At 39.4% G+C, this 14,318-nt stretch overlaps 1 protein-coding gene across 1 annotated transcript in view; it reads right to left on the reverse strand.

Annotated features, from left to right (window-relative positions):
- HOOK3 (hook microtubule tethering protein 3) overlaps positions 1-14,318 on the reverse strand; it is a 104,928-nt gene that overhangs the window by 41,936 nt on the left and 48,674 nt on the right. Inside the window, exons 9-11 of the mRNA XM_081220931.1 lie at positions 10,332-10,495; positions 6,164-6,304; positions 4,207-4,408 (exon numbers count right to left, since the gene is read on the reverse strand). Of these exons, the coding sequence (XP_081077057.1) occupies positions 4,207-4,408; positions 6,164-6,304; positions 10,332-10,495 (507 nt within the window). The remainder of the gene's footprint in view (positions 1-4,206; positions 4,409-6,163; positions 6,305-10,331; positions 10,496-14,318) is intronic.

Below are 14,318 nucleotides of genomic sequence, written 5' to 3' on the forward strand. Positions count from 1 at the left end.
AGAGAACCAGGTACAAAAATCTGTCCAGATACTATGGGTTCTAAAACCAGATCATCCAGAGGAACAAATGTTCAAAACTATGAAAACCTACAGGACTTCCACTTCCTGTAACAGAGGAAACTGCAGTCTGGAAACCCATTTAGCATGAAGCAAAAGAAATGCTAGGGGAAAAGAATACAACTGCATTGCTAGGCTTATAACAAAGTAAGGGAAATCCTCAGGGGTTAAAAGTGGAGCAGGAAGTTTGTGAGGATGCTATGGGCAGTGTGAGATGCCACCTGGCAATACCAGGAACCCAGGCCTTTAAAATTATTGGGAGACAGGTTGCTGTTAAACTACCTTGGACTCTGATAAAAGGTGGTGAGTCAGTAAACAGGTAGGTTAGGAAAAAAAAATCCATCAGCTGGCAAAATCAATAAGGAAACTTGCCCATCTTAAAGTGAATGTTCTGGGTTTTAAAAAGTGTAACTTGAAAATGTGTAACTACAGCCTGCAAATGCATGGATTTGTGCTTGAATGTTTACCACAGGCCTTGTCTGGCAAATCCTAAGCCAAGCAATTAATTTAAAGTCGTCCTGATTGGTAATGCTGTGGAAAATCTGGCATAAGAAAAACATCCACTGTCTGGAGGAACACAACCTCAACCAGGTCCCCAGTATTCCCAAAGGTAAAGATGAGCCAAATGACAGAGCAAACTCTAAAATTACAAAAGTCTTAAAGAAATAATACACTACGAACAACAGTCAGCAGGAGAACATTAATAGCACTAACAACAAAATAGTAGAATAAGACCTCTAAGGATTTCAAATTGGAGTTATCAGACATAAAATACTAGGTTTAATACTTACAGAAATTAAATAAAGAAATCTAAATTATAAAAGAAATAGAAGACCACCAAATATGATCGAGCAGGTTTGAAAGAGCACCCAAAGAGAAACTGCAGAAAGAAAAATATTACACTGAAAGATAAAATATATTAAGCTCCAGATCAGAAACAGATAGAGAATTAGTGTATTACGCAACTTCACTACAATAGTTGTAGGTGTAGATTTCTTTTTCATTTATTCTGTTTGTAATTCACTGTTAATACTAAATCTGATGCCCTTCGTCAATTCTGAAAAACATTCAGCCATCCTTTCCTTCAAATAATGTCCTACAATTCTTTCCGTTCCTTCCTCTGGAACTCTAATTAAATCATTTCTTATTTTAATTTTATACCCTTTAATCACATTTATAGTTTCTTTGGGCTACATTTATTTTTGGTAATTTCTCAGTCCAACTTTGTTATATGTTGAAAATTTTCATAATGAAATGTTGGGAAAAAATGTATTCACCAAAAAAAACTTGCCAGACATTCATGGTGTACAGGGTTGCTCTACTAAAACTTCTCTAATTTATTATATTAAGCTAGTACAATTTTTATTTTTATTTTATTTTTTTTTGCGGTACGCGGGCCTCTTACTGTTGTGGCCTCTCCCGTTATGGAGCACAGGCTCTGGACGCGCAGGCTCAGCGGCCATGGCTCACGGGCCCAGCCGCTCTGCGGCATGTGGGATCTTCCCAGACCAGGGCACGAACCCATGTCCCTTGCATCGGCAGGCGGACTCTCAACCACTGCGCCACCAGGGAAGCCCGTAAGCTAGTACAATTTTGATGCCAAAATCAGAACACAAGCAAAGCACGAGATAGAAAACTTTAAGTAGACAAATCATAGAGGCAAAATATTCCAAGTAAAATGAACAAAGCAAATCTAACAATGTGAAACTACAAATAAATCTGCTATGACTAAACTAAGTTTATCTCAGGAATGCAAGGATGGTTTAAACATAGAAATCCATTAATATAATTCATCAGATTAATAGAAAGAAGCAGCAGCACAGGAGTCTCTCAATAGGTGTAGCTGATTAAATTCAACATCCATTTAAGATAAACACCTGTGCAAATTAGGAATACAATGAAATTTTGTTATCCTAATGAAAGGTGGCTACAAAACCTATAGCAATCCTTATAATATACTGGTAAAACATTTAAAGCATTGTGTATGAAATCAACAAGAAATGGTTGCCTATTATTATTGTTTCTATTAAAGGCTGTACTAAAGGTCAGCCATGTTGATTAAGAAGAAAAAAAGGGTATGCCATAGAAAGAAACAAAATGGCTTTTATTTGTACAAAATATGACTTCTGCCAAAAGAACTAACAGACATTATTAGAAATAATATGGGAATTTGGCAAGATTGTAAAATCAACATATAAAAACCAATTTAATCACATAAATGAGCAACACACTGAAAATGGTATCTTTTCTTTTTCTAACTGCATTTACAAAAGCAACCAAATACATAAAGTACCTAAGAGTAACTATAACAAAATATGTGCATGATATTTATAAGAAAATTATAAAACTTAATTGAAAGACACTGAAGATCTAAATAAATGGAAAGATACTATATTCATTGATAGGAACATTTACTGTCATAAAGATGTCAATGCTCCCTAAACTGATCAACAGATTCAATGTAATGCCAATTTCCAAAGATTCTGGGTTTAAAGGGAACAGAAAGGTCTAAGAATAGACAAACAATTTTGAAAAAGAACAGGGTGCGGGTATCTGTGCTACCCAAACATCAAAATTACTAAAGATCTATAGATGATAAGAGAGTATTTTGGTGTTAGAGTAGACAAACAGACCAATGAAACAGAAGAGAGCGCCATAAACAAACCCACATATAACATGGTAACTTTAGATATACGATAAGATAGAATTGCAGGGCACTGCAGAAGAGACTGATTATTAAATAAAAGCTGCCAAGTTGACTGGTTGTCCACAAAGACGAAAAATATTAAATGTATCCCTACCTTACACCCTATATGAAAATCAATTTCTTGTGGATTAAAGACCTAAATGTACAAAACAAACTTTAAACCTCCGTAAAGAAAACAGAGATTAGTGTTACACCTTATGTAGGAAATGACTTCTTAACTGAGACATAAAAAGCACAAATCATACAAATGAAACTAACAAAACACTGTAAATCAACTATACTCCAATAAATTTTTTTTAAAAAAGCACAAATCATAAAGAAAAAGGTATTTAAAGTTCATCATGTTAAAATTATCAATCTCAAAAAAAGTAAAAGGACAGGTCAGACTGCTAGGAAATAAATGCAACATGTGACAAAAGATTAATACCAGGAACAAATAAAGAACTTTCAGAATCAATAAAAGAAATAATCCAACTTTAAAAATGAATAAAAGATAAAAATAGGCAATTCACAAAAGAAATGTGATCAGTAAATATATATGCAATTAGGGTAACGCAAAGTATAATCAGCATAAGGAGACATCATTTCAAATCCATCCTTCAACTGGCAAAATTTCAAGTCTGATAATACTATGTGTTGGTGATGATGTGGAGCAACAAGAATTCATACAAACTGCCTGCTGGTAATAAAATCACAGTGTAGGACATTTGGCAATATCTAACTAAATGAAGACTCTCTAAGGAAGATATTCCACATAGTTGTAAAACTTCCACACATGTATTGAAGAGGACATGTTCAGTACTATTCACAGTGGCCTTTCTTGCAATATTAAAGAAAAAGACAAAACATCCTGTATGTCCTTCTCCAGAAAAATGGATAAACGTGGTATTGTCACTCAACAGGATACTACAGATCGGTACAAGTGAATGGGATAAAGCTACAACTATCAACAAAACAAATCTCACAAATACCACTGAGCAAAAGCAAATCGCAGAAGAGAACTTTCACTATATCATTATATAAAGTTTTGAAATGTCAAAAGTGTTATAAGTTCTTAGGGATACACACACACACATATGTATGTGTGTGTGTATGTGCAGGGAAGAATAAAGAATAAAGAATAAAGAGGCACAAAACCCACAAAATAGGCTAGCGGTTACTGCAATGAGGAGGGGGAGAGTGTTTTGCTTATTAAGCATGGATACTTATTGTACTATTTTTTTACCTTTGTGTATTTCTCAAGTATTACACAATAAATTAAAAATAATAAATAATAAAAGGATCTGCTATAGAGACCAATCAATAAGCCCTGGATAAGAACTAAGTTACATAGGTGAAAAACCGAATACCATGAAAACAAGTCAGCGGACTCTTGATAAGCCAGCGTCACACTGGAGAGCTCAGCTGAAAACGGCGTTAAGAAATTGTGCTGCTCTCCTTACCTGTCTCTTATATGTCTCGAGTTGACTTCGAGCCGCGTTGGCTTTTCTCAGCTCCTCCTCTAGGCTAACTGTGTTCTGCATATACATAGTATTCTTCTCTTCTAAGAGTTTAACCTGACGCCTTAAATCACCAAGATCTTCTAGCTTCTTTTTATATGATTCCACTTGGCCTTCTAGTTTAGACACTTTATCAGAAGAATGTCTAGAATGAGATGGGAAACCAGAAATCACAAACACATCCGCAATGGTAAAGCTGCTGTAGACAGTGCTAAACCAAGCGGATTGCCAGGAAGTAACACGTTCTAATGAAATTATAAGACCAAAGGTGAGTCCATCTTAGTTTTTTGTGCAGGTTCAAAAGTATGACCAAAATTACAGCAAAATTTATAATAGACAACATTATAAAATTTAAGGAATGCAAGTAGGAGGGGATAGCCAACAGAGTCACATGTAGCACAAAAGCAAAATAAATTGTACACTGTCCAAATAATTTGGCAATTAGGCTGTTATTAGTGACCAGAGGAATAGCTGTTTTGGTGGAGCAGTGGGGCAGGCGGTGGTGAATTTTAATGGGTTAAGGAAAGAATGTAAACTTTACCTTGTGTAATCTAAATTTGTTCTGGAGGGAGGGAGAGAATGATAGGTCTCTCACTTTTTCTAAGATAAGAGGGACAGAAACATATAAATGTATGCTAAGGAGGCAGATTCAAATGTGAAGGGAAATGATAACTGATGTAGCACAGTCCCTGCAGAAGCAAGAAGGGTTGAGACGCAGAGCACTGAAGGAATTTGCACTGGACAGGAGGATGAGTAACAGGTCTGCACTCTAGAAGCAAAAGAGAAAAGATGGGCGTGAATGCAGGAGACACAGCACATGGAGGGTCCAGAGGTCATGGCCTCATTCCTCAATGCAGGAGACAATGTCATCTACTGAGACTGAAGCACAGGAGAGGTGTGGTGGGGGGCAGTCAGGTGAGAAGAATTATGAAAATACGTAGCAGCTATGAGAGAAACGGGGGACAGAGCAATCTACGGATGGGCAGTAGAACAGTGGACCAGTGGGAGGAGCCCACACGGATGGGCAGTAGAGCGGTGGACCAGTGGGAGGAGCCCACACGGATGGGCAGTAGAGCGGTGGACCAGTGGGAGGAGCCCACACGGATGGGCAGTAGAACAGTGGACCAGTGGGAGGAGCCCACACGGATGGGCAGTAGAACAGTGGACCAGTGGGAGGAGCCCACACGGATGGGCAGTAGAGCGGTGGACCAGTGGGAGGGGCCCACACGGATGGGCAGTAGAGTGGTGGACCAGTGGGAGGGGCCCAGTGGAGAGTAAGATCACTAGTCTGCAGTAGGACAAAACTACCTCACTATGTGATCTTCCCTGTTTGTTCTCAGCATTCAAAGAGCAAACGCATAAAACATAAGATGGTTGGAATGATCCAACAGAGGAAAGATTACACAAGCAGAATGGTGCAGAAACGAGGTGGCAGGGAGTGAGGTGCCCAGTGAGAGAACAGTTGAGTCCAGCAAGGGATGAGCCATGTGTGTGGGTGTGACGGTATCCGAGAAAGAGGAAGACCAAGTGACCGAAAGATGCAAAATTAAAGAACAGGAGTAGGGATGAGAAAAGCTCAGAGCTACGCAAGTATGAAGCGGTGGCCAGAGGTTAATTTCTATTTAACAAACATTTATATACAGCACTTATTTGCCAGATACTGTTCCAAGTGCTTACAAATATCACCTCACTTAATTCCACATGTCGGTTGAGGTAGGTATGTGTGTTATTTCCATTTTACAGATGAGAAAATGGTTCCATGGAGGTTGCCTAAACGGCAGCCCTGGGATCTGAACCCATCTTCCTGCGCTCAGAGACCTTAGAGTTTGTAACATCGGTGGCAGAACTGTTCTGGGGGATCACAGGTGTGAGACTCTACAGAGATGGGAAGGTTGTCTACCTAAGAACGTCTATTTCATCTTTTAGAGACTGAGCATCATCTGCCAAAGTGGTCAGTTCATCGTTCTGCTGCCGAAGTTCAGACATCTCCTTTTGTAACTCTTCACAGCGTATTCGATAGTCATCTTTGGCTGCTTCAAGTCTGTAACAGAAACAAAATAGACCAAGAAAGCACTATTTACTGTCTAATAATTCTCCTTAGAACAAGAAAAGTAAGTAAAAAACATGAAAATAAATTCTTCTTGGATTTGTCTCCTACTTTTGTGACCATACACTGTATTTCCAAGTTTAACTATCCTGGAAACAGATTCTACTGCTCCAAGACTTGCAGAAAGGTAACAACGGATCACCATTCCTCTACTCAGAAAGTTAGACAACAAAATATAGCAGCTATAATTTATTTAAAGTTTTATTTTCAATGATGAAATTAACACATATTCCTTTTGAAAATTCACAAGATGCAGAAAAGCAAAGAAGATAAAAATTATGCATTGCTCTAGACAGATACCTACTGTTAACATTTTTGGAGTATAACCTCCAGTCTGATTTCTATTCATAGATCTTTTCCCCCCAAAATATGGATAATATTGTTCCTAATTTATATTGATTTGTTTTGTTTAATGTATATCCTTCCTTTGGATTTAAAAGATTCTTTCTCATGTCACAAATATTTATCACTGATTATTTACTTTTATTTATGTATTTAATGTACAGAAATTCTTAATTTTTATGTAATTCAATTGATGAATTTTACACTTTATAGTTTCTACTTCTTTTAATTTTTTTTAACTTTTTATTTTATGTTGGGGTATAGCCAGTTATCAATGTTGTGATGTTTCCAGGTGCCCAGCAAAGTGACTCAGCCATACATATACAGGTATTCATTCTCCCCCAAACTGCCCTCCCATCCAGGCTGCTACACAACATTGAGCAGAGTTCCCTGTGCTATAAAGTAGGTCCTTGTTGGTTATCCATTTTAAATATGACAGTGTGTGTACATACTGATCCCAAACTCCCTAACTATCCCTTCCCCCCACCCTTTCCCCTTGGTAACCATAAGTTCTCTAAGTCTTTGAGTCTGTTTCTGGTTTGTAAATGAGTTCATTTGTATCGTTTCTTTTTAGATTCCCCATATAAGTATAGTTTCTACTTCTAATGTGCAATTAGAACTTCTTTTTCCTTCTAATTCTTTGTTATCTGTTAGTGTTTATACAGTTTCATTTTTAACATTAACGTTTTCAATTTCCCTGGAATTCATTTGGGTATATGATGTAGTACAGGAATCTAACTTTTCCTGCCAAAATATCTACCAACCATTCCAAAACTGTTTAACAAATAAGTTAACCTTTCCCTATTGATTAGAAAATGCCATCTTTATCACATTATGTATTTTTATATATACTTGGACTGGTTTCTGGATCTTCATTTGTGTCATTGGTGTCTATTTTGCTGCACTGGTACCAAGCTATTTTCATTAGTATATTAGTACTTGGGTGTGGCCAGTATTCCCTCATTATACTTTGTTCTCAAAACATTTTGGGAATCTCTTGTTCATTAATACTTCTAGATGAACATAAAATTTGAATTGGAATGAAGTTCAAATTATATAAGTTAAGAAAAAAATGGCATTCTTATAATGTTCCATTAAAAACACCTAAAAATATGTTCTCTCTCTCCACACAGTATTATGTTTTATGTATAACTTAGAAGTTTTTGTCATCTAACTCCTTCATATTACTTAAATTTTTTTTTTTTTTTTTTTTGCGGTACGCGGGCCTCTCACTGTTGGGGCCTCTCCCGTTGTGGAGCACAGGCTCTGGACGCGCAGGCTCAGCGGCCATGGCTCATGGGCCTAGCCACTCTGTGGCATGTGGGATCTTCCTGGACCGGGGCACGAACCCGTGTCCCCTGCATCGGCAGGCGGACTCTCAACCACTGCGCCACCAGGGAAGCCCGTACTTAAATTTTTTTTTTTATTCTTCACTTAAATACTTATAAATGGAAGTTTTTCCTGATGGTACTAACTAGTTATTGGTAAAAAAACTTATGACCTATGCAGCAGTCTTACATTACCCTCTCCTTGTTAAATGTTTATTGGTCCTAAGAACTTTTGAGTTAATTCTCTTATATTTTCTGGGTGGACACACATATTATCTACAAATAATCATCGTTTATTGATACTTTTTGTCTTCCCAATATTTTAATCTCATTTCTTTTTCTTATTTCATTTTCTAGAAAAGTAATAACAGCGAAATCTTATATAGCATCTATGTGCCAGGCAATATTCTCAAAATACTTTATATATATAAACTGATTTAATGCTCATGAAAATTCTAGAAGGTAGATAATACTATTAGACCATCTTATAGTAGAGAAAATGGAGGCATGCCCAAGGTTACACAGCTAGTAAGTGGCAAAGCCAGGATTTTTAGAATGTCTAGAAAAACGTCAAATAATAGATTAATACTCATCCTCATTTCATTCTTAACTTTACTGAGAATTTCATGTACCAATCTTATTTTATATTTTTCTTTCTCCTTTAACGTATGGATTGGAGGAGTTATAATACATTTAATAGTTACTGTAATAGGTTTAATAATACTCAACAGGTTAACAATCCTGGGATAAAGCTTACTTTAGTACTGGATTGAATTTGCTACTATTTTATTCAGGAATTATTTAAAGAATACTCATAAATGAGACGTCAGTCATTTGAAAATAATAGTAATAAACCCATTATGTTAATATAGACAACATACTGTTTATGAAAAATAACTGTTTTCTAAAACCAAAAAATGGTGAGAAGAGTAGCAATATTTTTTATATTCTGTGACTCAAATCACCTGGTTTAGTAGAAGACAGCTGGGTTCCCATAGCTGTTTCTACACTGGTCTGCTGTGATGGTTTTTTAGCTGAGGTATATGAAGGAGATCCAGCCAAGCACAGAAATGTGGTTGGAAAAGAGAGGGCCCTGAAGACTCTCTGAGAGGGTCCTCGGATCACACGCTGAACCACAGATGTAGACCATAGGGGATGGATTGTTTTTCTAAGGTTTCTGAGAAGACTAAGAAAAATTTTTTATTTTTTCCTGTCAAGGCCAAAAAAAGAAAAAAATGCAGAAACATTTCATGGGGAAACAAAGGACTGAGTCACTGCACAAGTAAAAAAAACCTAATTGATATTTAACTTCTCCCAGTTTTGACACTGAAAATCTATGGTTGGGTAAGAAACAGGCCAGGATATGTTTTCTAGTAAATCACAACACAATATTTTATCATACTGCCAAGTCCTTCAACTTTGGGGTTCTATTTTGTCTTGCAGGACACCAAATTTTTCCTTTTCTTCTTTTCCCTTTCACCATCCAATTGCCAGTGGGCCCTCTTCTTTCTTTTTGGCCTTTTCCTCTCCCAGAAGATGTGTCTGGAAGACCGCCCCTTTACATCAGCTCGCCCTTTAAATAGGCTTGTCTCTATAACCCACGCACCTGGCCTTTGTGTTTCTTTAAACTGTGCTCTGGAAAGGGCACCAATCTCTAAATTCCGTGCCTGTGTATTTTTTTGGCATCTGGCCCTTTAAAAAGACACACTTACTTTGAAATCCTATCCCTGCAGTTTGTGATCTAATTTCCTTTTTTGTTTTAAAGTAATTTCCGATTTTGAGTGAATTTAATCTTTCCAGCGACTGCTCCAACTCACCCTCAGGCCCCTTCGCTAGTTCTTCCTCTGTCTCTGATTTTTTTCTCTGTCTGCCTTTACTTGCCTCAGAGTGCCTGGCAGGATGGAGGTGGGCTGGTGTTTGCTTCCTTCCTTTCACTCACAGTTATTGTTCAGTTGGGGCATTCTGTCTGCAAGTCATATTGAGGGTGAGCATTGATAGATTTTCCTAAATGAGCAGTTATTTCATGTCGTGTGGGAAGACTTTTGGGAAGTGGCTAATTGCACAGCCTCCTTGGTCTGCAGTTACCCGAAAGTCCTAACACCATATTCTTAACTTTAAAAGACATTACCCTGTGCACCGCAACAGAGTAGCCCCCGCTCGCTGCAACTAGAGAAAGCCCGCACGCAGCAACGAAGACCCAACCCAGCCAAAAATAAATAAAATAAATTTATATTAAAAAAAGAGACATTACCAAATTTTAAAAAATGAGATCTGAGTGAGTTGTCCCTTACCTGAATGTTTCTTCTTGGAGCTGTTCTAACTGAGTCTGGAGCTGCAGATGCCTTCTTCCTGCTGGACTGTTAGGATCTTCTATAGAATCAGACTGATTCAGCCTTTCCATTAATACCTGATTCTCTGCCAACAGACTACTTTTCTCCTCTTGCAATGCTGCAACCTGTTAGAATATAGGAAGACAGTGGTTATTTTCTCCAATTGCACTGGAATCTGCATAATCACCTGTGAATTACCATTATGAATTAAAACCTGTTTTTAAAGAAGTACAAGCAACCTCCACTTAAAACACTGACATTATTTTGGAATATCGCACAGGCAGAGCAGTATGTAAGAGTAAGCAAGAATTCATTCTTTATTTTACATTTGAAAAGGTAATTCACCAAAGAAGATACGTAATGGCAACTAAGCACACAAAAAGACACTCATGATTATTCATTAAGGAAATGTAAATTGAAACCACAATGTTATATCCATACACTCACTCCCACTAGAATGCCGAGAATCAGAGAGACCGGTTGTAGCAAGTGTTGGTAAAGTTGAAAACAGATGGGAGCTTCACACACCTGGTCAGCACGTGAAATGTTCCACAGGCTGTGAAAAACCGGTTCGTATTTTCCTAAAAAATTAAACATGCAACTACCACATAACCCAGACATTTTACACTTAGGTATTTATTTACCAAAGAGAACTAAAAGCATATGTCCACACAGAGACGTAGAATGTTTACAGCAGCTTCATTTGTAATACAGAAAAACAAATGTTGACCAGTAGGGGAATGGATAAATAAATTACAGCACATCCATACAACAGAATACTATTTGACAATACAGAAGAATTAACTATTAATACCGATAACATGAATGAATCTCAAAATAATGAAAGAAGCCAGGCAGAAAAAGAGTACACTGTGTATGACTCCTTTCATATGCAATTCTAGAAGATACAAGCTAATCTACAGTGACAGAAAGCAGAGCCACGACTGGAAGAGGATTACAGAGTCATGAGAACTCACTATCCTGATCGTGGTGATGGCTTCACACATTTATACATGTCAACATGGATTAGAACCGTAGACATGTATTAGACATGTATTAGAATACATGTCAACATGTATTAGAACTGTACACTTTAAAGATGAGCAGTTTGTTGTATGTCAACTACATCTCAAAAAACTGTAAACACAGAAGTTGCCTGCCATTTCTGAGTCTCCCTCTCCACTCCCGTTTTCTCTGGAACTTGTTCCAGTTGGGCTATTGCCCCACCATCCTCAGGATCAGCTGATCTTGGCTTCTGTGGCTCCCAGGACACCTCCCTCTCGTGGTCTGTGTGCCTCCTCTTTACTCCAGTCAAGCCGTCTTCATCTCCCTGCCTCTGGCACACGCATGGCTCTTCCTTTCTAAATACACTGATGGCTTCCAGCTTCTGGGCGGTCAACATCATTTATTCACTGACAGCTCGCATGTTTCTATTTCCAGCCTGGAACCCTGCACTGGGTATCACGTCCACCTGGATGTCCACTAGGCGTCTGAATTTAACCTGTCCAGGTGGGACTCTCGTTCCCCCACACCCCGCCCCGCCCTCCCACTGTCCTCCTCGTCTCAGCAATGCTAACTCTGTCCTTCCACTTGCTCAGGCAGGATCCGTCCCATCTCGTCCTCACACCCACGCCCACTCTTTCAGCAAACATCAGCGGCTCTGCCTTCAAACGGATTTCAACCACTTCTTACCACCACCCCTCAATTCTGATTTAAGCCAACCTAATTTTTTGCCTGATTATTGTGAAGGCCTCTGAATTAGTCTCCTTGAGTTGGCCCTCACCTCCACCCAGTAGCCACCATAATCCATTAAAATAAAACTCGGATCACAGGACGTCTTTGCTCACAAGCCTCCAATGGCTTCCCATTTATTTACTCAGCCTGTACCAAGGCCTGTCAGGCCTCTGCAGACGGACTCCTCTCCCCAGGCTTCACTCCTGCTGTCCTCACCTTCGTGCTCCCGGAGACACCAGCTGCCCCGCACGTCAGGCCTGTGCGCTGAGCCTGGATGATCCTCGCGGGAAGCCTGGGAGGCCGCTTATCCACCCTCTAGGATTTACTAACTCGCTGCCTCCCCGGCAGCCTCTGCTGACAACCCACTCAGAACTAGTTCCTCCCACCTGGTCCCCCTGCCCCCCCCCGAGTCCCCTTTTCTCTAGAATACTTATCAGCAGCACACGACAGACCGGTATTCTTATCCTGTTCACTGTCTGTCTTCTTTATCGCATGCAAGCACCTTGGGGGCAGGGATGTTTTATCCACTTCTGTGTTTTCCCCTATCTTCACTGTATTGACAGCAGCTAGAACAGTGGGTGCTCAATGGAGTGGGTGCTCAATGTTTGCTGAATAAATGAATGAGTCTGAAATGCCAGCTCTCTAACTCGTCAGGTTTCCATAAACGCACAAGTCTTTTCTCAGAGTACAGCAGTAGCTCGATTCCGGGCCACTGGTCTATTTCATTCATTTCTGCTCCTTCATTCTTTTGAAAATAAATATTTAAGGCTTTAAAATTTAAAAGCTCATTTCTTTGTTAATAATTTCTACCTTAAATTGCACTTTGGTCAGAAAGCATGATCTAAAGACACAGATTCTTTGAATTTTATTGGGAATTGCTTTATAGCCTGGTATGTGGTCAATTTATATGAAGGCTGAGTGCATAATGCAGCACCTTAATAGCAGACTTACCAGACTAGCAAATGTTGCTAAAGTATTTTAATTCAATATATTTGGCAGAAATCCTTTTCACATACACAGAAAAGGGTGTCATCTACAAATTGGCACTTGCCATCTGCCTCCACAAAGATTAAGTCATGAGCTGCTGCAGCCGCTGACCTGTAACGCCCCCCGAAAGGAGTTCAGGAAGAGATCAGGAAGGAGGCCCCCTGTGCTCTGGGAAAACTGGCAGAACAGGTCTTCAGATAGTTAAGAGATTTTCAGGAGAAGATTTTATGAGCCCAATTCTTGCATCTCCTCATATCTAGAAAAGCACTAAAATCATCAACGGGGACAACTGCTCCTCGAGACTGGCAGCCACCTTCTGCCAGAACGTGTGCTTCACTGCACGCACCCCCTTCACCTAAATCACATACGTACTGACCTCCACCCCACCGCTTCGGAGTAGTTCCTCAGAGCTGAGACGCTGTCTCCTGGGCTACTGCCCTCATTTTGCCCCAAAGAAAAGTTAACTCACAACTCTCACGTTGTGCATTGTTTTTAGTCAACAAGGAGACTAATTAAAAATAATACATAAACACAATTTAAGAAAAAAAGCAAATTAAGCAAAGGGGCTTATAATGGAAAGCTACAGTTTCCCATTGAGTTTTTCTACTTCCAAGAGACAACTAGGTTTGTTTTGTTTTGTTTTGTTTTGTTTTGTGGTATGCAGGACTCTCACTGTGTGGCCTCTCAGGCTCCGGACGTGCAGGCTCAGCAGCCATAGCTCATGAGCCCAGCTGCTCCGCGGCATGTGGGACCTTCCCGGACCGGGGCTCGAACCCGTGTCCCCTGCATCGGCAGGCAGACTCTCAACCACTGCGCCACCAGGGAAGCCCCACAACTAGTTTTAATGTTCCTAATTTTATTGTTTTTGGCTGTGACTTGACATCTCTCAATAATATGTTATACCCACTATTTCTTGATTTATCAGCCTTACACATGATCTAGTGACTTGTCTCCTCTGACATGTGAAATGAGAGCCACTTGCGGCATCCCCCGTTTCCACAAATAGTTATGGCGCTATTCCTGCTCCTTTCACTGGCCACCTCTGCAATTTTGAACAACTACTCATTGACCTGTTTCACTCCATCACGTGCCCACTCATTCGCTCACTCAGATACTCATCCTGGGTCTACCACGTGCTAGGCACTGCGCAATTTTCTAGGTGCAAGGGATACCACGATGGAAAAAGCAGAGACAGTTCTTATGTGTTACATATTCTAAACAAACCAT

Source organism: Mesoplodon bidens (assembly GCF_964165515.1).
Source record: "Mesoplodon bidens genome assembly, chromosome: 20".
Taxonomy (NCBI): Eukaryota; Metazoa; Chordata; class Mammalia; order Artiodactyla; family Ziphiidae; genus Mesoplodon; species Mesoplodon bidens.